Consider the following 27,185-nt stretch of genomic DNA (forward strand, 5'->3'; position numbering starts at 1 on the left):
GCAAACAGGTATGTGTTGGACTGACCTGTGAATTGGTATAGGGAAGCTGGTGGGGACTCAGTGGATTGAGCGCTGGGGTCTGTGCTGAAGAACACATGAATTAAATCTGGCCTCAGATACTTACTAGCTGTGTTACTCTTGGTGGGTCATTTAACCTCTATTTACCTCAGTCTCCTGAACTGTAAAATGTGGATAAGAATAGCATCTACCTTGCATGGTTGATGAGAAGCTCAAATGAGACAATATTTGCAAAAATGTTTAGCACAGTGTCTAGCACATAGTAGGTGCTATATAAATGCTTATTCCTTTCTCTCACCCTTCTCATGGGGTAGCCCTAAGGGACTAGAGCACTCTTGAAAGGTGGTTAACTGGTGCAATGTCTATAAGTGGGTGAGATAGTATGGAAAAATACTTTATTATTTATCATTTGTTAATATTCTTTGAGCCTAGCTCTATATAGCTAAAAAAAACTAACTCAAAAGTGTAGCATAGAGACCAGTGACCTCAGAGAGATTCAAGGGAAGCCAGATGGCTAGAGTCTATCTAGTGCTTATTTGGGGTCTGCTTATGTCTTGTTTTAGATTCCCCAATTTATATCAACACATCTGTTGATATACATCTCTAATTGCCCTTCTCAGGACAGCCCCTACTGCCTACACGAGACCAATCAGGCAAATGTCTGAACCTTATATAATGCAATCTCACAAAGATTCAGCAGAGAGCTGCCCCTGCTTCTGTTCTTCTCTTCTGCCAAATGACCAAATAAATTTCTTACTAAACCTATTTCAGATTTTGGGGTTTGCTCTTCTGATTAACAATAGGAATAGCTGATTTTTCCTGCAGGCCTGGTGCAAGATAGATACTATACTCCTCTAAATGCCACTCAGTGTCTTCTACTCACCTGGCATTTCTTCTCCCACAGAGTATGCAGGGTCACATTCTCTACTCTCTCAGATGGGAAGAGTTTGGGTCCAAATGCCTCCTGGATCCGCTGAATCAGGTGTTCATGGTGGGTATCATCCATGGCATAGAAGTGGTTGAAATCCAGGAAGACAACTTCTTTAGGGTGTTGTGCGAGGAAAGAGTCGATTTCCATCAGTCCCTCCCAGACTCTGATGCCAAAAAGACCATGGATGAAGTAGATCTCCCGATCAGCATCACCGGGCTTGGATGACACACGCAGGTCAAAGTAGCGAATCCCTGCCTCTAACTGCTCCCTGAAAGTCAGGTTCTGTGTCACAGACCATTTCTTCATCAGCTTTTTTACAAAGGAGATCCTGGCAAGACGCTTGATTGCTGGGGTTTGGTCTGGTCCCACGGGAGACTTTTCATCTACCCAGTAGCTGAAAGAATCATGGGACCCTACGGAAAGAAAGAATAAAACAGGTGATAAATGTTGAAAGCAGCAGACATGTACTTCTCAGAGTTAATGTGCTTCCCTGTCCCCATTCCCCCCTCAACCTCCCCACCTTCCCCCCACCCTTGTCTCCTGAGATAAAAGGTACTGGCATTATCTAGCATACAAATCTTTCCTTAGGGGCAGTTAAGTGGTACAATGGATAGAGGACTGGCCCTGGAGTCAGGAAGACCTGTGTTCAAATCCTCCAATACTTACTAGCTGTGTGACCCTGGGTAACCCTGTTTGCCTCAGTTTCCTCATCTGTAAAATGAGCTGCAGAAAGAAATGACAAACTGCTCTAGTATCTAGTATCTAGTATCCAAGAAAACCCCAATTGGATCACAGCAAGTTAGACATGACTGAGCAACAACAAAAAGCAATCTTTTCTTATTCCCCTCACCCACCTCCAGTCATAGGATCTAGAGTTGGAAAGAACTTCAGAGATGATCTAGTTGAACCCTGTCACTTTACATATGAAGAAACTAAGGAGTGAAGTTCACTTTAACCAAGTCACTTAGGCAATATGTAGCAGATCTGACATAGGATAAATAACCTTTGACTCCAAATATATTGACCTTTCTACAATGAATCAATGAAAGAGCATTTTTTAAGTGCTTACTATGTGCCAAACATTGTGCTAACACTGGGAGAAAGGAAGGTGATAATCATTTATGTGACACCTACTAATGCGCTGGGAATTGTACTAAGCATTTTTACAAATACTCTCTCATTTGATTCTTACAACAATCCTGCATGGGAGGTGCCATTCTCATCCTCATTTTATACTCAAGGAAACTAAAGCAAATGTTGGTTAAGAGGCTTGTCCAATGTCACTCCTAGGAAGTCTCTAAGGTTGGATTAGGACTCAGTTCTTCCTGATCCAGGTCTAAGACTTTATTCACTGGCCCACCAACTGCCTCTGGGGATAGAAAAAGTAGGGTAGTTCCTGTTCTCAAGGAGCTCCCACGCTTATTGGGGAGACAACACATTAAAAAAAAAAAAGCTGCTTCTTCACGTGTAGACTGAAAAGTCCAGAAATCTTAACAGTGCAATGGTAGAGCTAATGGCCAAGATCAGAGATCCTTAGGTTACTATGGGAGGGAAGAAGATAGTACCAGATTTCTGCAGAGCATAGAGGCAGGGCAGATTATAAAGCCTAGAGGATCTTAGGAGGTAATGGAAGGGGAGGTGGTAAGGCCTGGTGGTCTTCCATCTCAATGGAAGGAATGGAGCTGGGGACTCTCATCTTATCCAAATCATGCAAGCAGTTAAACAGCCCAGTGAATTCTGGGCAGCTAAGGGAGGGGGAGAAAGGGAAATAGAGCCCCTATTGGGAGTAGGTCTTTCAAAATCTCTGCTCTCCAGTATGGGTACTGTTGCAAATGCCAGAATTCCAAAAGGTATTTTGTTAATAAAGGTTATATTGTTTTGAACATTCCTAGAGGGATTGGAGGGGAATTTGTAGTGATAGAGTACCTTTGTTTAAATCAGTCAGAGCTCTTATTCTTATAGATAAGAGGACCTGGAATAATACTGGACTTGAAGTAAGAAGACATAGAATTTTTTATCTTTTTAGTGCTCTCTTTTTAAACTTTTCATAAGAGATAGCTCTCTGGGCAAGGGATAGAAGGGATATATTGGTAAATATAGTTGACATAAAATCAGAAGATATTAATAAATAAAATATACATTATATATTTAAATAAAATATTAATGGAAAAATGGAGGCTTTATTTGGTTGTTCTAGACTTCTTGTTTCTACTAGTGAAAACTTGCATTCAATTTTCAACAGAGATATCTACCATTTGCAAGAAATCATGTTAAGTTCTTAAACAATAAAGGTAACAGTTTCAATGGTCATTTCTCACAAGAAATTTATAACTGAATAGAGGAAATATGGCCTGTTCACAAATGAGCACAATATAAAGTAGAGTGTAATAAATGAAAAGGAGAGATTCTAGGAAGATGGATCAGAAAACATGGGGAGGGAGAGATAACTTTTAGGCAGGGGGTTAGGGTACTTCATGGAGGAAATATTGGCTATGCTGGGCCTTGAAAGAAGAGGATTCCAATGTGAAAAAAGATATGAACTGGATATGTTCTTAGGTACGGAGTATAAGGTAAATCTAGTAGTAGTCTTTTGGCTTGAATGTAGAAATGAAGGATGGTATTATGAGATAATATTGGATAAATGTAAGGGAAATTGTAGAGGATCTTAAATGCTAGAGTAATACATTTAAATTTTATTCTGTATGTGATAGGGAGACAGCCACTGAAAGTTTTGAGGAAGAAGAAAGAAAGTGTCAGACTTGGGAATTAGGAAGAATATCTTAACAACTATGTTATGGACTAGACGATGGACTAGAGAAAGGAGATACTGGAGGTGGAGCTATCTTAAGAAAAGCTATTCCAATGGTTCATGTGAGAGGTGACAAGAAGATGATCTAGGATGATGGTAGTATGAATGAAGAGGTATTATGGAGGTAGAGCTCTTACAACTTTGGTCATTGACTAGATGTTGTAGGTGTTATAGGAATGACATCTATCTGACACCTATCAGACTAGACTGGTTTTTCCTTAAATGGTTTTGAAACCATTGGTCCAGGGTCCCAAAGACCACTGTCATATCTTCTTGGTACCTAAACTGAGAAAGTCAGCCCTTAAGCAGTCAGAAACTGTCCTCAGATTTGACCTGTGTTTCCAATGAAGAGATAAGGAATCTATATTTAACTGAATCAGTGATACATCTTTGATGAATCTTCTTTCCATCCTATGGTGAAGTAAAACTCTTTTTGTCAATTGTAACATGATTTATGAATCTTATCTCATTCCTCTTCTGAACCAGAACAACCAGACTGACCTGAGCCACTCCTACTATACCACAATGAGAAAGGAAAGAGTTAAAAATAACTCATAAGTTCCAAACTTAGCTTAACTGAGAAGATGGCTGTCAAGAGAAAAAGGGAAACTGAGGGGAGATAGAAGTTTTGGAGAGAAGATCACGAATTAATACTGAGACATTTAGAAGGCAATGTCTAATACCAACAAGAAGCTAGAAATGTAGGAGAAGGACTCAGAGAAGAGCTTCAATTTTGAGATGTGGCTTTGGAATCCATCTGCATAAAGTTATGGAAGTTATGGAAGCAAATGAGTCACAAAGAGTGTAGGGTAGAGGCACAAAACAAGAGGACTGACACCAGCCCTTCAGGGAGGGGCAGGAGGAAGAAGATGAATCAGAAAAGAAACAGATGTGGAACAAAGAGGGGGAAAACCAGGGATAGCCATATCTTAGAAGCAAAGGGAAGAGAGCATTAAGATGAAAAAAATCAATAATTGTGCTAACTATTTAAGAGAGGTCAAGGAGTATGAGGAGTGAGAAAAAAAAGTATTGGATTTGCTAATTAAGAGGCATTTGGTGACCTTGGAGAGAGCAATTTGAGGAGAGTGGTAGGTATAATATCCAAACTACAGGCGTTTGAAGAGTGAGTAGCTAATGAGGCAGTTAATAAAGTCCGCAAGGATAAACTATTCTTTCTATAAGTTTAACTGTGAAGGGAAGAAGAGATATAGGCCAACAGCTGGTGATGTTTGGGTCAAAGGAAGGTGGTACTGCTTTTGTTTGTTTGTTTGTTTGCTTTTAGGCTGAGGGGTACTAAGTACGTTGGTAGACAGAGGGGGAATAGCCTACAGTCAAGAAGATATTGAAGATAGAACAAGACCTCATAAAAATCTATCATTCAGTCAATAAATAAGTATTAAGTGACTATTAAGAAAGGTAAAAAAAATCTAATAGCTCCTGCTCTCAAGGAACTCCTGTTCTAATGGGGGCAGACAACGTGCAAACTATGTACAAACAAGATATATCCATGATAAGTTGGAGATAATCTTAGACATGAAGCACTAAAAGTAAAAGGTGTTGGGAAAGATTTCTTGCAAAGCAGGATTTTAGATGGGATCTGAAGGAATCCAGGAGACGAAAATGAGGGGTAAGAGGATGTCAGATAGGAGGAAGAGCCTCTGAAAATATGCCAAATTGGGAAATGGAGTATCATGCAAGGGACCACAGAGAGGCCAATATCTCTGCATCACAGAGTATGTAGAGGGGATTAACGTATAAAAAAGATTGGAAAAGTAAGAAGGGGTCAGGTTACAAAGTGCTTTAAAAGCCAAACAGAGGATTTTATATTTGATTTTGGAGGTAATAGGGATCCCTAGGAGAATAAGCATAATGGAGTCAAGAATAAAAGTGGAAGGGTAAGCTTTGGCAAGGAAAAGGCCACCTCCTCTGCAACTGGAAAGGTGAGAGTGAGGAGGGAGGACATAGAGAGGTATCGAAGAGGGGGAGATAAGAGAGTTCAGTGTTATGTGATCTCAGCATCCCAGGCTGTCAGGGCAAAACTGGGGGCTCGAGAAAAAAGGTTCATTGCAATCAATCTGTGAGAACAAATCAGAAATGAACAAAAGAATCATTTGCCAATAAAGGACCACCTATAAGTGAATTTTCCAAAAGTGTCCTGGAGCTTGAAAATAGAAATAGAAATGAGTAAGGTGGGGTCAACCCAGGCTTAGGGACTGCAGGATGTGAAAAATGTTAAAACAAACAGTCGGGTGGTTCAGAGGTGGACAATGTCTCATTGCTAGCACACTATGTCCATTAGTTGTGAAGGGAAGAAGTAAAGGTTAAGCAGAAGGGATGGGTTTTAAAAGGTACTTTGGATCATTACGAAGGTGAAGAACAAATTGGGGGTACAAGAGGAAGTAGAAGTGGAAGGATAGGAGGCTATGATCAAAGGGGAATTTCCGATTCCAAGAAATTGAAGGGGGAATAATTTAGGGTATTATTGAGGTTTGAGGTGGCTAAAGCAGAGTGAAGATGAAGGGTATGGAAATTAAAGAGGTTGTTAAATTGAAAGTCCAAGATATTAGAAGGGACCAGAGCAAGGGTGGGGAACCTGACGCCTTGAGGCCACATGTGGCCCTCTATGTCCTCAAGTGCTGCCCTTTGACTGAATTCAAACTTCACAGAACAAATCCCCTTAATAAAAGAATTTGTTTTGTAAAATTTGGACTCAATCAAAAGGCTTCCCCCAAGGACCTAAAAGGTCATATGTGGCCTCAAGATCAAAGGCTCCCCATCCCTGGACTAGAGTATTTAGTACATGAATATTAAAGACACCATAGGTAATAATGGCAAGGGTAGAGAAATATAATTTAGATATCAGCTAAAAGATTTAGTCAACGAGGAAAGTGAAGTTGTCGCATCAACAAAGATTTAGACAGAATGATATAATCGGATGGTAAGAACTTTGAAGAAGAGAGGTATTGATTCACTATTGGTATAGAACTGGAATATCAAAGATCTCAAAGTGGTAACCAATTAACGCCCAACAAACATTTACTAAGCATTTACTATATGTCAGGCAGTGGATATTTAAAAAAATATACAAATAAAACCTGTGATTTCCTTTTTGTAGGAAGCATCTCAGCAAGAAACATCTTTAGCTAATGCAGATCAGTCCTTTCCCTATAATTTATAGTCTTAGAGTTACCTCAGCCACTGAGAGGTTAAGTTGATTTGTCCAGGACTGTGCAGCCATCATATGCCAGAAGCAAAACCCAACTCTTCCTAACTCTAAGATCATCTTTCTCTCTGTTACCACAATGCAAAAACATTGGTGTCCTTTAGAGGCACACCTCCTGGCAGGGGAAACACCATAGACAGTGAAGTCTTGGTGCTGTAAATATGGCGCCATGAGAAAACAGATGGCATTGGGGATGGTTGTGAGGATGGAGTGTTTTTGCTACAAGGTTGGATGAATTCAAGGATGAAGGGAAGTTTAGTAACAATAGAGAAGAGTTTTCCAAAGGTCCAATGAAGTGGGGAGAGGAGGAAGAGGATAAAGATTAGATAAGGGTAGGCATGGGGATAATAGTATAGAAAAGGGTGAATTATACAAAGTATTCTTAATAACAGGGACTAGGGAAGCAGGAGGCTGGAATTTACTACCCACGCAGCAGGAAGGGGGTAAAAGAAATAGGAAGGAGATGGAGAAACAAATCAGCCTCAAAATTCTAATTAAAAAATGGAAGTGAAATATCTGTCACAGATCCCAGGTGAATGGTATATTTAATTGCAGAAGGGAAAGAGGGAAGGGCCAGAGTACAATTATGGCAGAGGTAAGGATGGCAGGGGTGAGGCCATTCTCTCAAGAAGAATTGGTGGTGACAGAGAAGAGCTTGAGGTTAACAGGATGATGGGAAACTGTTATACTTTCTCACCCAGAGATACATTATTAATACATTGTGTATATATGTGTGTGTGTGTGTGTGTGTGTGTGTGTGTATGTATGTGTGTGTATACATATGTGTATATAAATACACACACATATATATGTGTGTGTAATATATAATACATTATCATTACATTAAAACTTCCATGAACAACCAGGTCTCACTTCTCCTTTATGGATTTTATTAATAGTGCAGCCATACAATACAGGAAGTAATATTCTGTTCAATTCAATTTAATCAGCATTTATTATTGAAGGGAGTCATTCCTTGGGCATCAGGGAACACACATTGCCCCAGCACAGAGAGTAGAGGAAGTCCCCGCTGGTATTTTCTCTTGGAGCTGTGCCCATACTCCTCCCCAGGGAGAGAGAACTGTTGATGACCTTCAACACTTTTTCTAAGTGTCTGAGTCATGCACTAAAATGTGACACAATGAGACTCTCGGGACCTGTTCTGAATGCTCAGGGACAGCACGTGATACTCTGTGTAAAATGAACAGGATATAGGAAATGAAGGGTGATGAGTATAATCATTCACAGCAGTGGGGGAGGGAAGGAGAACTGTTCTTCTCCTCCCTCTTTACCCCTATACCAAGGAAGTAATCTCCAGAAGTAGATTTACGGGAGCCCCATCCCTGACTTATGGGCTGGACAATCCAGCCACATGTTTTCAAATATTAAACAGGTTCTAAGTGGCTGTGCTTTGTAAGCCTCTGGCACTTTAAATCAATCATTATTGATTGATCTGTCTGAAGCTTGTCCTTGGTCTAAAAGGGAAAAAGTTTAAGTTGCTTTTTGTTTATTAATATCTTTAATCATTTCTTACAGGGTAAATCGAGGCATAAAATTAATTTCCTATACTCTTCCCTACTCTTATTCACCCCACATATCCAATTTGTTGCTGAGTCTTATCATTTCTTCCTTTACAACATTTCTCATATAAGTCCCCTTCCTTTCACTTACCTGGTATAGTGTAACTAACACCCTGGTGTAGGCTTTTGTTACCTCCCACCTAGTGGGTCTTTCTTTTAGGTCCTCCTGTCTCAAGTGTCTACAACTTCCACTATAGTCTCTACTCAGCTACCAAAGTGACCTTACTAAAGTGTTGTTCAGACCATGACTCCATTTTCTCCCTTATTCTATCCACAGCTCTTTTCATCAGAGACAGAATGAGAACAAAAGGGGAGATCTCCAGATGATGACATCTTGGAATTTTGATTGCTGGTGGGCACAAACTTCCCACCCCACTGGCCTTAACACTTTTCTGTTCCCATTCTGACAGATTTTGGGCAGACAGACACACATCTAAACCTAAGAATTTGTAATCAATATCTAATGAGCTGTTAGGATTAACATCAACAGTTTCAACATTTCCCCAAGATGTTTTCCTTTTTAAAGATATTTTATGTGGGTATTGAATTTCTCTGATCTAGGAATATGAAAGCAATACTTTCTCCTACATGAGACAGGACAAAACCTTCCTTCTACATTTTCTCCTCCTATGCATTAATGTATTATTTTACTCCAGGAAGGAACCACTTCTTTTTGGCTGGAGGCCTGCATGTTTCCAGCCACACAGTTTTCCTTAAAAGTGGCTCAGGGAACAGTATTTCAAAATGCAAAGTACCTGACAATTGTGTGATGAGATCAGCCTTTGCTGTTAGTCAGTTGTTTTTCGGTCATTACCGACTCTTCATGACCCCATTTGGACTTTTCTTGGTAAAGATATTGAAGTGGTTTGCCATTTCCTTTTCTAGCTCATTGTAAAGATGAAGAACTGAGGGTAATAAAGTTATGTGACTTGCCCTGAGTCACACAGCTAGTAAGAATCAGAGGACAGATTTCACCTCAGGAAGATGAGTATTCTTCACTCTAAGCCCCTCACTCAATTCACTGCCTCACCTAGCTGCCCAATCAGCCTTACTTCCCTCCAAAATGATCACCCCAGCATTCTATCTTCAAAAGACCTTTCCAGAGGTTCTTTTCCAAACACCTTATCCTCAAATTTAAGACCCTGAGTCTTTCTTTACTTCTCTCTTATATATTTGCTCCACTGTAACTCAAGTTTAATTATCTCTTTATGGTACCAAAAAAGTCTGTACTGTGAGGGACATGATATAATGACAACTGACATTTATACAGTTCTTTTTAGGCTTTGTAAAGCCTATCAACATGCATTATTTTATTTAATTTTCATAAGTCTGTGAACACTACAGGTATTATTTATTCATATATTATAGATGGGGAAACTGAGACTCAGAGAGACTAAGTGACTTATACAACATCACAGTTCTAGTAAGTGTCAGAGGTGAGATTTGAATCCTGATCTTTTCTGAGGTTAAGTATGGCACTCTAGCTACCACTTTACCACACCACCTCCAAACAAATTGGAATGGAAACTATAGGGAGTGAAAGTCAGAATATCTGAGTTTTAGTCTCAGGTGAGCCACTGACTGGACATATGAACTTTTAAAGGGAAAGTCAGTTTCTTTTTGTATCTCAATTATCTCACCTGAAAAATGATAGAAAATGATGATAGCTAACGTCTCTTCAATGACTAGGATTCTATGATTTCCTAAAATACCAAGACATAAACTATATATAAGTAGTTAGATTAAAGATCCGAAGTCCTGCTTGTCAAATTCAATTGGATATATGTTAATGCAGTATGAAGTTTTTACAATCATCTCAATTCAGTTTCACTTTCAGATTCTTTTCTTGCATTTATCTTTGGTTGAAATGATGATACTCTCTCTCAGTTTTCCTGGTTACCAATTCAATTCAGCAAACACTGATTAAGCACTTAAGCACTCACCATAACAAAGATAGCTAGATACTTTCTGTCTTGGTTTTATAGGTATTAGCTAGTTCAGATTGGACTGCATTTCAGGGGTGTATTAATATTCCTGTTGCTAGAGGACTACCTGATCTCCACACAAATCTCCTTTAATTAATCTTTCTTTCTGGAGCACACCATCCTGGTCAGGTCGCATGTGCTACTCTGCCTTTCCAAGTCTTGCCTTTGACTTGCCTTTGTCGTCTTATACATTTCTCAAGGTCCACTGTAGCTTTTCTGCCTGAATGACTCTTGGATATTTCAAACTAGGTGTTATTTTTTTCTGTCTCAAACCCTAGCTTTATCTAATTTTTTTTTTTTTACTACTTTCAGATATGTCCTTGTCCCCTTCCAGGTCTTTGTTTAGTCTGCCAATACTATCTCAAATCTTCAGAGGTATATTCTTTTGATCTTGAAATCATCTAGCATGTGTCAGAAACTTGTCTATGTTATATTTAAGTAAAAGTCCTCTCTACCATCCCCCTACGTGAATGAATGAAAAAGACACTTCTGACACATTTGTTATGTGCTAGGCAAAGTAATGTCTTAGGAATGTCTCTTGTCACTTGATTAAGACTTAACAACTGGTTAATCCTTTAATTAAGGGGATTTGTTCTGTGAAGTTTGGATTCAGTCAAAGGGCCTCACATGAAGACATAAAGGGCCATATGTGTCCTGGAAGCTGCACGTTTCCAACCCTGGGTTAAGTCACCAAGGCTTGGTTATAGGTAAGGCAAATCAGAAAGTCTAGCTTTCCTTATTATTCCTTTTACTTGAGGTTGATTAATGCTTTCGGCATCTGGGTTGGGCTGGGCCAGGCTAGAGAGCATGAAATTCAGTAACAATGTCCAATATTCAATTAGCATTTATTAAATAAGAATAAAGCAAGAAGAATTTGAAGGAAGAGAATTTTACATAGAAAGACATTAGCAAGACCTTTGCTTACCGCTGTGTGATGCGTTGTAGATCCTATCAGATAGCAATACTTTTGGCAAATAATGTTTAGTTTGTCAAGCAGTTTTTTCCAAACTCTTACATGGAGCCCTAGGCTTTCCCAGGATGAGACTATCAATCTCCTTGAAAAAATTTAATGTCAGTATTATTTGCCTCTTTTAAATATTAAACATGAAATTACATGTGCATCAAAAATACTTAGTATGGTTACTACTTTTCAGTGTGAAAATAGGTTTAATTCATTTTTCTTTTCTTCACAATTTTCTTGACCTCCTTTATAATGGGGGAGGGGTGAAGTAGGGGAGAGTGGGAGTAACCTATAATCCTATATAATCCAAACTGAAATGCATAGGTTGTGTTCATAAATTTCAAGCCTCAGTATGGAAATATATTTTGCATGACTTTACATGCATGATTGAAATCATGGAGCTCTTTCAATGACCTCACACACTGCTCCCACAAACAAAAGTTCTGTTTTTAATACTAATCATTCATTTAGCCAGAAGATACTAGATCTAGAAAGTTATGACTGATGTTACACCAAAATCTCTAAAGTATCAAATTACAAGTTATCCATAGAACAATGGGAAGATTTATGATAGGTGTAAATGTCCTATTGCATATTCCCAAGAATGAAATGCATGTAAGAAGAAGTAGCATGAAATATATTGTCCAGGAAATGTATGATTGGAAAAGGAGGTGGACAAGTATATAATGAAGAATTAACAGATGGACAATTATAAGTGCTTTATGGCTATTCCAGGATGTTAAAATATTTAGCACATTGGAAAGATCCTCTATGGAGAATGTATGAAAGGACATGACCAAGAATATTACAGGATGAGAAATATGGATGGGAACCTTCACAGATGGAGGTAGTATATATCAATGGTATTTCAAATCCATAGAAACACTGAAATATACAGAGAAGGAAACTGAGACACGAGATTAAGCATCATACAGCTACTAAATGGAAAAAGAGAAACACAAAACTGGTTTGCTAACTATAAATCTAAAGCTTTTCTCATTACACTTTTTCTATTACCCCTGTGAGGGACCACATTTACCATGTGACATGCTAGACAAGTTTCTATGCTCTCCCCTCGCCTGGGCCATTACTGAAGAATGGCAGCCAATCTTGTTTCCTTCTTAAATTTATCTTCAAACTATTCCCATTACATTCTACCCCAACCAAGAAACCTAAATACTCCAAAGGCTTTTCTATGTCCAACAGTTCCAAGGTCAGGATCTGAGGGCATTTTCAAAGTCAGGATACTGACAAATAGTGAAGCATTACAATTACTCTGTTAATTAAAATATCTTGGGAAATATTATGGGAATCACTGGGACAATCTCCACTGAGGAAATCTAGTTTGAGAATTGGTATCTTATATGAGATGTGCCAAAAGTGTTAGTGCAGTTTTAAGATTTTTAAACTGCATTAAGACTTTTGGAACATACTGTATTTAGATCATATAAAACCAAGGGCACTGTAAGAGAAAGACAAAGAACTGAAAGAATAGTATCAGAAACACCAAAACACAGATCAAGTGGCAATATGTGGACAATAAAAAAAAGATTTGTTGTTATTGTTGTTTTCATCTATGTCAGGACCTGCTTAACGCAGATGATGTTAATGGAGAAAAAGTGGAAGAACTCAAAATCCATTTTGCTCTCTATTTCATTCTCCTTACCAAAACAAAAAATCAACAGAACTAAAAAAATGATTACCCATTGGTTAAGAGAAGACTAAAACCCAAGAGAGATAACAAGATACTGTGAATATTTAAATAAATTTAGATTGCTTGGTTCAGATTAATTGCATTCCAGGATGCTAAAATAATTTGAAATTATAATTGATGGACTATATCTTTAAGGAAGCTCAGACAGTCTCTCAGAGAGGTGTTACAGAACTAGAAACAGACAAATATTAAAAGATGTATTCTAAAACTCTGAACCACTAATCTTAATGGAGGCAGTTAGGTGGTTCAGTGGATAGAGAGTACTGGGCCTGGAGTCAGGACGACCTGATTTCATATCTGCCCCCAAGACACTCACTAGCTGTGTGTCCCTAGGCAAGTTATTGACTTCTATTTGCCTTAATCCACTGGAGAAGGAAATGGTAAACCACTCCAGTATCTTCATCAAGAAAAGCCCATACAGGGTCATGCAGAGTCAAATATGACTGAACAGTAACAACTAATCTTGATGTCTATCTGCAGAAATGTTCTAGGAGAGGTTAACAAATTGATGATTGTATACACTACAAAGGAAATTCAGGGATCATTAGGGACCATCATGAGCTCATTAAAAGCAAGTCATAATAAATATGTCACATTTTTCATTTTTTCTTTTTCCCAACAGGGTTAAGAGAACAGTAGAAAAAGAAAATGCTGTAAAAATAATACATCCATCTAGCTAACACCTTAATTTTACATGTTACCTGGGGCTCAAAGTTCATTTGCATAAGACTCTCCTCATAGATACAGACTGATTACTCAATGCTCCACACCTCCATGAGGAAAGAGTTTAGAAAAAGAGAGAACCTGGTCTTCTGGCTTCCAGATCTGAGAAAGAAGATAAAGGGTTCCAGAATCTTTTCAAGATTTGGAAGGGAAAGGCTGGGAAGAAAACAACCTGTAGAAGAGCCATACCTCAATTGTCTTCTTATTTCCAGGTTACTACTTCAAAGACTTTAGGGAATTTCTTCTTGGGTGAGAGCTGGTTGAACTGAGATATTTCACTCCCAATAGGAGGGCTCATTTACTCTGTGCATTGTCTGGTACACTCTCCACTGTATATACCTTCTTTGAGTTTTGCTTGCTATCAGCTAGGATAAATGACTGTTTCCTATTTGTGGAAGTGGTTTTTGTGGTGGGAAGAGAGTCAAGCTTTGAATAAATAGCTTGGGACACTCCACTAAGGGATAGCAATCAGGAACTCAACTTGAACCTAGAAATTATTTCCCCTAGACTAACAATATTTGGGAGGGGGAGAGGGTAAAATATATAACTTAGTCCAACATCCTTTCTCTTAGGAGAACAGATTGTCCAGTCTCTGATGTCAATCTCTTGCTTCTCCTTCTGGCAGGACTCAAAAGTATTCCTTGGAGAAGGATGAGTGGAGGAGACTCTAGAGATATCTCTCTGTGACAAGCCCATGTGAATAAATATAATTTGTATGGGTAAAGCACCACATGCACACACTGACCTCTACATAGAAATAAGGCAATTGAGTCCTCACAATGTTAAGCATTGTCCACAGTCACACAGGTTACTAACAAAAAGAAGTCAGGAGATTCCTCAAGGTGGGGGTTAATACCAGGAAAGGAGCTGGGACCCAAATCACTATGAGTCTAAAGGAATCTATTGTCTTTCAAACCTTCTTCCCAACATTCAGCACAGTGTCTTAAACAAAGTAGAAACCTAACAAATATTTGTCAAATTGAACTAAACTGAAAAGTGGTTTCTAATGTATTGTAATTATTGGAACTCAGAGAAAAAATGATATACTTTAAAACTAGAGAAGGCAGGGATGGAAGTCCTAATATCATCTTTGTGTTACTTCCTTTAAAAGAAAATCTACAGAATTATGAATCGTATATTTTTTTCCCTAGCAAAATAAAGATCCAAAAATATCTTTGGCTACAGTGGTAGGCCAATTCCAGTAAGATGAAATGCAAGAAGGATAAGCATAATGCCTTATAATTGACTACATAATTACAAGACAAAAGGCACATAGCTAGGTAACAGATTATATAAAGTAGATGTGGAAGTTTCAATGGCTTTCGACCTAAATGCTAATACAAACTTGGGTTTCATTAAGATAGGACGGTCCCCAGAACAACAAAGATAAACAGTCCTTCTGTACCCCTTAGTTAGATTAGATCTAGAAGTAATAGAAACAGTTTGCGTGCCATTTTTTTGAGACTGGGTATCCCTGTGGAAAGTGGACTCAAAGTAGAGTGGCCACTTATGGGCTCAATTCCAAAGCCAAACCCTGCCCCTCCTTAGGTGATGTAGTAGCTCTAGTTCCCCAAGAATTATTATATTGTCACTGGACTTAGTATGGGCACTTGCCTGGCTTTAGCCTCACTTCAGCTCAGAATCCCCAGAATCAAGCACTCCACCATGCTCCCACAGTAGCAGAGATTGTAGGCATGTACCACTACATGAGGGGCAGCTAGGTGGCACAGGGCATAGAGCACTGGGCCTGAAGTCAGGAAGATTCATCTTCTTGAGTTCAAATCCAGCCTCAGACATTTACTAGCTATGTGACCCTGGGCAAGTCACTTAAACCTATTTGCCTCAGTTTTTTTCTATAAAATGAGCTACAGAAGGAAATGGCAAACTATTCCAGTATCTTTGCCAAGAAAATGCCAAATAGGGTCACAAAGAGTCAGACATAACTGAACAACAACAACCACTACATTTGCAGGGATGCTGTATTAGGGAAAGATTACTGATAAACTATAGGACATTCTGATAAATGAGTGGGCAGGTTAGTGGGACAACTGAGGAAAATGACATGTAAGAATCATTTGAAGATACTGGGAATGATTAATAAGTTGAGGAAAGATTTACTGAAACATCATCACTTTCTTTAATCATTTAAAGGGCTATACAATGAAAAAGGGATTAATTTAGTTTTGCTTGTAGAATAAGCAGCAGGTGGGAACTGTGGAAAGGCAGATTTTTGCTCAACATAAGGGGAAAAAGTGTAATGATTAGATCTGTTCAAAAGTGGCATGGATTGCTTTAGGAGGGAGTGGTTTTCTTAGATCTAGAAGTCCTCAAATGAAGACTGGATAACAATGTCTTGTATACTATTGAGGGTAGTTTGGTTCTGGTATAAATGGAACTAAATGACCTCTGAGGTCCCTTCAAAGCTCTGAAATTCTGGGATTCTTCATTCAGGGATTACAAGTGAAACTGGGAGATTGGCATACCAAGATCTTTGGGATTCACAGTTACTGTAACTGTAAGTTCCTTTTTACACAGGGCAACTAAGTGATGCAGTGGATAAAGCACCAGGCTTGCAGTGAGGAAGACAGCTTCCAGAGTTCAAATCTGTCGTCAGACACTTAGTAACTGTGTGACCCTGGGGCAAGTCACTTAACTTTTGTTTGCTTCAGTTTCCTCATCTGTTAAATATGCTGGAGAGGGAAATGGCAGTACATACCAAGAAAACCCCAAACAGAGTCACGAAAAGTCAGATACAACTGAGCAACAAATACTTTTTTTTTTTTTTTACAGCATATACAATGTTGATTTTCTTTTCTTTCAACAAAACTTTCACCTGCCTCATCAAATCCAGTCATATTTGTAAGTGAAAAGCTCGTACCAGCCATCTGGTTAGTCCCATGAAGGGATTTCCCAAGGTTTCTGGATAAGGACTTGAAAGAGGAGGAATATAAAAATTCAGAAGGTAGTCTAGGCCTTTCCTACCACAGATATCCGTATTTCCAACCCACTCCACCACAAGATCTAATCATGATGGCTAGGTTTTATATTACTTTTAATATTATAGTGTAGGGACTTTATGGACTGAAAAGACTTTGTGGGCTGGAAACTATTATCACCATCTGTAATGCTATTCCTAAAGGGAAATGCATTCCAAGTTCCAAACAAACAATTTATGTATGGGCTTTGGAATACAATCTGTTAATAAATTAAAAACTTCTAATAATTAAATATGCCTAGAGTCAACCAGCTTCCTAGAAATAAAAGACTTCTCAGTCTATCAGTTCTTAGAGTTGAAAATATAATCCACTATGAGATAAAGAAGAAAGCCTCATAGGGTATAACTGTTCTCAAACTTTTTGGTTTCAGGACACCTTAATACTTTAAAAAATTACTAAGAATATCCCAAAAAGCGTTCATTTATGGAAATTTTATCTATCAGTGTTTACTGCATCAGAAATGAAAACATCTTCGTATTATTATGAAAACGGTTCTGACCCTGTGGACTCCTTGAAAGACTTGCAGAATCTCCCAGAGGTACCTGGATCACACTTTAAGAATCACTGGTATAGCTGAATGAATATGAGACTATGAGAGTAGGCAGATGTGGGTTCTGATTTTAGTCTTGACATTAACTAGTTATGTGACCATCTGCAAGCCACTACCTTTTTGGTCCTGATCTATAAAATAAGGAGTCTGGACAAGATGATATTAAAGGTTCCTTCCTGTTCTAAATTCTTTGATTCTTGGGTTGAGAAAAAAAAAAGTGTGAGCATTTTAATTACACAAACTAACAGAATCTGAGATGCGAAGCCAAAAATATAAACAGACAAGTACTATTCACTATTACAGATGCTAAAATACAGAAGTGCTAGATTCTTGCTGAGGTCCAATCTTAATTAAAACAAGTCACAAACATAGTTAGATTACACAACGTTTAGTGGCAGAATAATAGAAATTAAGTTAGTGAGGTCCTGTGTAAAGCCTATGTAAAGTGCAACAGGAGAGATGGAACCCACTTAGCAAGAAACCAGAAAAAGGAATGAGAGAGAGACAGGGACAAAGACAGAGAGACAGAGAAGAGACAGACACAGATTCACAGAGAGAAAAGAGACACAGACACAGAGAGACACAGATAGAGATAAACAGAAACATAAAGAGACAGAGACACTAAGAGAGAGAGAGAGAGAAAGAGAGAGAGACAGAGAGAGAGGGAGAGAGAGAGAGAGAGAGAGAGAGAGAGAGAGAGAGAGAGAGAGAGAGAGAGAGAGAGAGAGAGAGAGATGGGGGTGAGAGGGAGAAGGAGAGAGAGAGGAGAGGGACAAAAGGGGAGAGGAAAGGAGAAGGGAAGGAAGAGGGGAAAAGATATGAGAAAGGGGAGGGGAAATGGAGAGGGAGAGAAAAAAGGGAGGAAGACAAAGAAGAGAAGGAGAGAGAGAAACAGAAATATGGAGAAAAGAAGAAAAAGAGAAAAAACAGGAAGGAGAAGAGAGATAGAGAAGGAATTAAAGAGAGTGTTCATAGGTGAATTCTCTGATTAAGGGAGAAGTTAAAAGGAGGAAGAGGAAAAGAGGATGAGGTATGAAGAAGGTAGAGAAGGCACAAGAAAGGAAGAGGGTGAGGAAGGAAGAGGAGTAATCCTAAAAGTCTCTTAATGCAGGATAGAGATTCACTCTTCCTTATCTAATCCTTAGTAGCTCTGAAAAGAATGGTCCTTTTTACTTTTTTCCATTAAAAAAGTTTAACTTTTGGTCGGAAAATAATGGGTTCTTTGTCTACAATTGGTGTGTGTGGGGGTTCCCACACCCACTACATCCACCCACACACCCACATCCACCCACATACATGTACATGTATATGTACTCCAAGCTCCTGGCTTCTTGGAATATACATAATAAATTTGGCACAGCACAATTTTCTTTAACCTAGAGGTATGAAATTACATTCAAAACCTCAAACAAATCACCTTATTAAAGATGTTTGAAGTTACATACATTTAAGTACTGGATGAATCAAAAACCAAATGATAAAAAAAAAATCAAATGCAGGTGAAGCTAAAATGAATTGTGCTTATTTTGGCCCAACTCTGATTAGTTTCTCTTTATGGTCTGAGAGATTAATTAATTTTAGATAAAAATAAAAGTGTGTGTGTGTGTGTGTGTGTGTGTGTGTGTGTGTGTATCTCAGAAAAGTTGGGGTTGTTGTGGGAGTTTGCAATAACAGGCCTAGATTAGGAGTTCTTAACCTTTTTGGTGTCATTGAAGCTTTTTGCAGACTACTAAAGTCTATGTAATTCCTTAGAATAATGTTTTAAAATGCACAAGATAAAATATGTAGGATTAGAAAAAATATTAAACAAAACGAGTTTGTGGGTCCCAGGTTAAGAACCCCTGATAATCCATATCTGGAAGAATCTTGTACTCAGTTTTCCCACCTCTAAAAATGGGGGAAGTAGCCTAGATCTCAAACATCTCTTCCAAGTCTATAAAAAGTCTACAATCCTAGGCTAGCTAGGTGCTGCAGTAAATAGAACGCTGGCCCTGGTGTCCAGAGAACCTGAATTCAAATTCAGTCTCAGACACTTGACTGTGTGACTCTGAGCAAGTCACTTAACCCTGATTGCTTCAAAAAAAATGTCTATGATACTTATTTTGTCCAGACTAAATAATTTATTTTTATATGATGACTCAAGTTGACTTGTACTCTGAGTACATTTTCTACCTTACTGGAAAAAGTACAGAGATAATAGCCTTTGGTATTTAATCAAGTTTCTTATTGTTGGTCGTCTGGTCTTTTGGCTTGGGTCCCTGATCTCTGAAGTTTCTGCACTTCTGCCCTATTTCCTGATTCTAACCTGAGATACCTATCATGATCCTTCAGGCTTTTGCCTACTCATATAATCCTCTCCCTCTAACTCTGGCTTTCAGTTTTCAAGATTTCACCAGTTTCAGTCTATACCCACTAGTTAGGCCTAACCTGGGTATTGGCTACTCCTGTGCTTACTTTGAGGTAGACTTCCTTGTTTTGCTTTGGCTATCCTCGTTTCAGCTCCATCTTATTGTTCAATTGTTTTCAATCATGTCTGACTCTTCATGACCATATTTGGCATTTTCTTAACAAGGATACTGAAGTGACTATCTTATTTTACAGATGAGGAACCTGAGGCAATCCACTTTAAGTGACTTACCCAGGGTCACACAGCCAGTAAGTATCTGAGGCCAGATTTGAACATAGGAAGATGAGTCTGCCTGACAATAGGTCTGTTACTCTCTTCTGCACTACCTAGGTGCCCACCTTCATCTCCTTACTCCTTAGTCTATTTCCCACTTGTGACCACAGCCTGGCACTGAACCTGTGGGTACGGATATTGATTAAATGACTTGTACTGGGGTAGGGTTGGTGGAGAGGCACACTGTGGGAAGGTCTCTCTCTTTTGGAGATCTACTTCTTTTGCAACAAACCAAAGGGGAGCCTTTTCTAAATTACTTCATGCAGCCTTCATGCATCCATCACTGTCAAATAAAAATTACAAGTCTGGACACTGAGGTCATTCAAAAGAGAGCAAAGTAATAAATGAAGTTATGGCTTGGAAAATAGAATGAATTCTATGAATGGTGAAAGGGTTTTTAAAATACTCTTCAACTTAGCAGAAGGACATGAGGGGATTATTGTTCCAACCTGTAGGCACAAATTGGAGCCTTACAGAAAGGAGGCAGGAGATCAACAATTATGAAAAATATGAACGTAAAATGCTATAAAATGTTATAGGCTTTTGCCACTGTGTCTCAGAAAAAAAAAAAAACCAACCTCACCACCCTTTTCAACAATCACAAATGAGCTTTATTATTGGCCATCTATAAATAATAAATCAGCCTCTAACTCCATTCAAGGTAATGTTACAAGAAAAGACTGGCAAATTACGGGGAGGAAGGATCCAAGAATTAGGAAGCCTGATATGGCTTTACTTATTCAAGTAATGAAGGAAAGCATTGAAAGAATAAAGTAGAGGAGTATTATCACTATTATTACTGGAGCCATCTCATACTATCCCCAGTTATCACCCGAAAAATGCAAATAAGTCAAGTAAAAACATTTCTTATATGCTAAGGTTGGATTTTTTTTTTAAATTGGAATTATCTGCATGCTTTTCAGAATTTCAAATTTGCACATATAAATGCACAACCTGAGTTGCTAGGATTTTCTACTTCATGTTCCTCATACATGTCAGCACAGCATCTTATAAATGCCTCCCCATAATACCAATCAATCAATCAGCCAGTAAGAATTTATTAAGTGCTCGCTACATGACAAACACCGTGTAAAGTGACAAACACAGAGGTGGCTGTGAGAATTAGTTAAGGACACAAAATCTGAAGAATCGTTGAAGAACGGGCTTTGATTTGTGACCACTATATCAATTCATTTATCAATTTTAAACATTTACCAGGTATCAGACACTGTTAAGCACTGGTGGAACAAGGTCAAAACAAAATAGTTACTTCCTCAAGAAGTTTACTTTCTACTAGGGGAATACAAGATTTATGCAAATAAGTGTTAGATAAAGTAACTGAATGAGGAAGAAAACCCTCATAACTGGGGAAGGGTTGGCATCTGGGCTGAGGCTTGCAGAATGTCAAAGACTCTGCCAGGTTTAAATATGGAATGAATGCATCCCAAGGCATGGGATGATTTAAATGCATATGGATACTAGAATTAGATGGTAAGTTCAGGGAACATCATATCAACGTCACTCTGGACTTCAGGTTGAGTGGAATTTGGACTTTGTAAAAGTATAAAATAAAGTTGGAAAGGTAGATGGGTGCTAGACTGGGGAGGGACTTCAGTGCTAGATTCAGAAGTTTGTATTTTCTCCCAGAGGCAATGGGAAATTATTGAATATTTTGAATAGTGTAGTGACACGGCCAGACCTGAGCCCCAGCAAGATTATTTTGGCAGCTATCTGAAAGATGGGATGGGAGTGTAAAGAGACTGAAAGCAGGTACAGCAATTAGGAGCGGATTACAGCTGTTTAGGTGATATCTGATCAGGGCCTGAAGTAGGATGGTGGATATGTGAGAGATGTTGTGGAGAGAGAATCAACAGTACTAAACAGCTGATTGCATTTAGATACCTTCTTCATTTGCAAAAGGAAGAGTCAAGGACTTCATTCCTCTCTAGGCCACACTCCTGACTCTCCACAACTTTCCTTTTAATGCTCCAGAAACCTCTTCGCCCTAGAAGTTCACTCCAACTCTGGACTTAACACACTGGAAGTACTCTCTCACGGTGCTGTCTCTCCTTCTGATTGACTTTGTTCTTCCAGAACCTTCATCTTAAGGAGGATGACCAGAACAGCCATGCCTTCAATCCTCTCCAAGCTGCGTACTTGACTCTCCCAGATTTCCTCTACAATACTCCCTTCACTGGATACTTTCATCTTTTCCCCATTTCTCCCCTCATTTTCCAGATTCATTTCATTTGTTGTCTTTTCCCATTAGAATGTATAAGGGAAGAATTTGTTTTCTTTCCACTTGTATTTCTATTACCAATGTTCAGGTGAGTGCACGGCACTTAGTAAATGGAGTCAGTTTTAAATTCTTCTTCTTATACTTATCAGAAACAGCTAAACTGCTCAGCGGATGTAATACTGGACCTGGAATCTAGAAGAGCTTAGTTCAAATCCAGATTCAGGCACTTATTATAACCATATGACAATTACTTTCTGTCTAAGTTTCCTTGTCTCTAAAGTGGGAGTAATAATATCACTTACATTACAAGGTTGTAGGGGATTAAATGAGATAAAATGTGTAAAGCATTTTGTAAAATTGAAAACACTATTATTAGATATTATTATTAGCTGTAAAATCATGGACAAGCTTGACCTTTTTTTGTGTTATAGACCCCTTTGGCAATCTGGTGAAACCTAAGGAGGTTTCTTGATACGTTTTCAAATACATTAAACAAAACATAGCATATTATGAAGAAAAAAAATGTTTGTTGTCTTGACCTGAGTTGACTTATAGTTATGTAGCTGGGTGAGTCAGAAGAGGCTGAGGTCCAGAACAGAAACAAGGAAGGTAGATGGTGAAATCAATCTAGTGAGGAAGGCAACTAGTTCTGTCTGTTATTTTTGCTGATACATTTTGACACAGCAGAGAAACATGAGCATTCTGACAAATCTCCAGCAAAGTATATTCTCCCAGAAAACATTTAAACAAAAGACCATAAATGAGTATTTGCGACTGATATTACACTTTGATAAAAAGTTTGTTAAAAAGGCATACGCCTTTAACTTTGATAACTGATTTATATGGCAATTCTGAAAGTTTGCTCAGCATATTACATGCATGATTTCTTTTAATTACTTTGGATATTATTATCCCCCATCTTACAAATGAAAAAGCTGAAGGCCAGAGAGAAGTGATCTGCTCATGTTCACACAGCTAAAAATGATCAGAGCCTATATCTGAATCCAGGTCTTCTTAAGTTTACTTCTCTAGATGTATTCTGCTGCAAACATCCTGGTAACTTAGTATCAATATTTTCCAATCTATTTGACCTGAAGTGCTGCCATTTAATGTTATCTTGATTTGTATCACCGTATTCAGTGGTTTCTCATTATTTTAGTTTTGCTTCTTTTACTCTGCATCACGTCATACAAGTTTACCCATGTTTCTTTGAATTTTTATTGATTATTCCTTACAGTTCAGTAGCATTCTATTAGAGCCATATACCACAATTTGTTCAGCCATCTCCAGTCATGGATTACATAGCTTCCAAATTTGTGCTATAAAAAATAAAGCTACTATTGACATTTTGAGGTTTTTTTCTGGCTGGCAATAAACCTGCCCATGCCCATGGTATGGAGCCAGTGAATTTTGAAAAAAACTATGAAGAAGTTTGGAACTTTTCTTATATAATTCCACATTGCCTTCTAAAATAATAGGTCCAATTCTCAGCTTCATCAGTAGTGAATTAGCATACTTTGTTTTTCTATAGCCCTTACAATGCTGAATTTTTCCATTTTTTCATCTTTTTTAATCTTTACTGATTTGAGAGATGATGAAGTAATATCACAGAGTGGTTTCATTTGCATTTTAATTTATCATAGTAAGTTTGAGGTGTCTAGAGGACGCCCAGGAGGAGACGAACAGCTGGCAGTAGACAATGGATTTCAGAAAAAGAGGTTAGAGCAGTATTTATAGATTGGGGAATCACCTACATGGAGAAGATACTTGAACTAATGGAAGTAGATCAAATCGTTGTGATAAAGAATGTAGAGAGAAAAGATAAGAGGACCCAAGATCTAGACCTGAGGAGTACCCACTCTAAGATGGGAGGTGATAAAGATGAATGAAAAGGAGTAGTCAGGTAAGGACGTGAAGAGGAGAGATGAGAACCGCAGGAAACACGTAAAAGGATAGAATATTCAGGAGGGAGGAATGGTTAACAGTACCAAAAGTTGCAGAGAGGTCAAGGGGGAGGACCAAGGAATGGCTATTGGATTTAGCAGTTAAGAGACTATTGATGATCTTGGAGAAAGATGTTTCAGTAGAGGGGTGGGTTTGGAAGCCATATTACAAGGGTCTGAGAAGTGAGTGACTGATGAGAAAGTGAAATCAATGAGGAAGATTACTCTTTCAAAGATTTTTAAACTGAAAGAGAGAAGAGACATGACAAATCTGAAGGGATATCAGGTTCCAGTGAGAATTTTTTTAAGGAAGTAAGAAAACAGGGATTTCATTTACAAATATATCATTTGATCCTTACAACAATACTGGGGAAAAGTGCAATTATGATCCTAATCTTCATAGTTGAGGAATCTATGGCAAACAGGAGTTAAGTGACTTGCCTAGGGTCATTTGTCAAGAAAAATCCTGATTCAGACCTTGCCCTGGTCAGTGAAGGAAACTCAGGAAATAAGGTAAAGATAGTTTATTAGTAGACCAAGGCATTGAGCAGTTGGAGTGCAGCTGGCCCCGATTTCAGACCACCTGCAGCTTTTATAGACAGAAGTAAATAATTTTGATATAAGGACAAAGAACAAAAGCCAATTTGTATATATCTCACAAGGAGATACGTTTTGTGATGGTTCAGCTTTTTCCATGTCTAAAGTACTCTTGCATAAGGGTATTTCTTGGCCACTGTCTCCTGTAGGTTGACTGCTTACATATGCAAAGTTTAAGCAAGGTTTGTCACCCAGGTTGTCATTGCACATACCCAATACAGCTCATAACTAGGCAGCAAGTGCCTGAGATCAAGTTTGAACTCAGGTCTTCCTACCTCCAGGCCCAGGGTTTCAACCCAAGGTTCCACCTAGCAGCCTCTAGGGGTAGATTTAAGGATGGCATAGACGTAACTGTATATTTGGAGTGGGGGAAGGAAATAGCAGCTAGGGAAAAATTGAACATGAAAGAGAAAGGGTATTGTTAAGAAAAACTCCTAGATTAAATACTAAGTTATGGGATTGAGGGCAAAAGCAAAACTGTTCAAAGAAACATCAAATGATGATTCCTTCTACGTTTGTTGACCACCTCCTGCTAGAGAGGTGATGGACTTATATGGAATGAGACATATTTTGAGACACAGATAATATGGGAATTTGTTATGCTTGACTGAATATTCATTTTTTTCTTTTTCAATTGTTCATGGCAGGGTGTAGTAGAGACAGAGAGAAAACAAATACTTGCAAAAAAAGTCAAACAATGAGATCTCAAAAAAGTATAGTAGTTGACCTTGTTGCGGAGAAGGAACACAGGGACCATTCTTTTCAGAGACTGAAATAAAAGAGGAGGAACAAGATGAGTGAATGTGAAGAAGAGTTGTAAGGTATGGATAGATAAGGAAGATCATGAAATATAGCCTCTATTGTCTTAGTAACGTAGGAAGTAGGCATCTACAGAGAGAGGGAAAGTTCAGGGGGGCTTGGGGAGAGAAGAGGAAGCATGCAACAGCTGCTGATTGAAGTAGGAGGGAGTATGTCAATGAAGGAAGGATGAAAGGATTTCTGTGTAGCAGTAACAGACCAGTGGAGATTAAAATGTACCATTCCCCCTCCTCCCCCATCTGTTCAGTTTAGGTGACAAATAGCATCCAAAATCCACAAATTCCAATCCCCCCCCCCCCCCAGGCTCTAATACTATCTACCTCCCTTTTGTAGGTGTTCAAAGTCATTCTATATAAATTCCCTCAATTCTTTGTGGTGTCTTCACTTGTCCTTTATTTTTAACCCACAGAAGGAGGGTCCTCGTTCTTTTCCCAGGCTAATCTCTCCATCTTGATTCTTTTTTCCTCTTGTCTCCATTTAACATGCTTTGGTTCTTTACCATCTCCTTTCTCTTCTTCATTCATGTTCATCTTTCCCTTTCTTCTGGTCTCTTCCCACCTGTCTATAAACATGCTCATATCTCCATAATCCTAAAAATATCCCTTCCTTGACTTTTTTAAACCTCACTTCAAATTTCTTTTATCTTCCTCCTTCCTTTTTCAGATGAACTTCGTGAAAGAGTTATTGATACCTAGTGCTTTCACTTTCTTCATACCCATTTACTCCTCAGCTCCTTTCAATCTGGTTTCTGTCTATACCATTCTGCTGAAATGCTTTACAAGAAGTCACCAAAAGACTTCTGAGGGAGAAATCCAATAGCCTTTTCTCGATGATCTTTCTTGACCTCTCTGAAACATTTGGAAAACAAGGCCCACTCTCTTCCTCCTCACTCTATTTTCCCCTTACTTCTATGACCCCAGTCTCCTGGTTTTTTTGCCCCTCTCTAAAGGGACTTAAGTTTCTGACAACTTTACTAGCTATTTTTCCTTTTTATAGATCTACTGCTTAGAAGAGAGCTCTGAGGTTCAGGATCCTCACTTTATACATGAAGAAACTGAGACCCAGATAGGGTTAAGTGATTTACTCAATGTCAAATGGGTAGCAATTCTCAATTGCAGCATATGAACTGAGGTTCTTGGGCTCTAAAGGCAGTGGTTTTTCCACTCTCCCACCCCTAAGATTCTACATCGGGCCATTTTCTCTCTGGCTACTGTTCGTCTGGATATTGGTATAGGATGAACTGGATACAAAGGTGTGCTGAACCCAACTCAAAACAGGCTCAGGAAGGAGAAGAGTTAAATTTTCAGGGTGAAAATTTGTATCTTGGAAATTGGCAAATACTACCAATCAGGCCTTGATTTACTGTTTTGCTGCTTGTCTAGACAATAATGTAGATTAAATTGAATGCATACTTTCC

At 38.5% G+C, this 27,185-nt stretch overlaps 1 protein-coding gene across 5 annotated transcripts in view; it reads right to left on the reverse strand.

Annotated features, from left to right (window-relative positions):
- The window catches only part of PLCXD2 (phosphatidylinositol specific phospholipase C X domain containing 2), an 88,422-nt gene that overhangs the window by 25,544 nt on the left and 35,693 nt on the right, over positions 1–27,185 (reverse strand). For all 5 annotated transcript variants that reach the window (XM_072614041.1, XM_072614039.1, XM_072614038.1 and 2 more), the window contains exon 3: positions 902–1,362. In XM_072614041.1, coding sequence (XP_072470142.1) covers positions 902–1,362 — 461 coding nt within the window. The remainder of the gene's footprint in view (positions 1–901; positions 1,363–27,185) is intronic.

Source organism: Notamacropus eugenii, chromosome 5, assembly GCF_028372415.1.
Source record: "Notamacropus eugenii isolate mMacEug1 chromosome 5, mMacEug1.pri_v2, whole genome shotgun sequence".
Lineage (NCBI taxonomy): Eukaryota > Metazoa > Chordata > Mammalia > Diprotodontia > Macropodidae > Notamacropus > Notamacropus eugenii.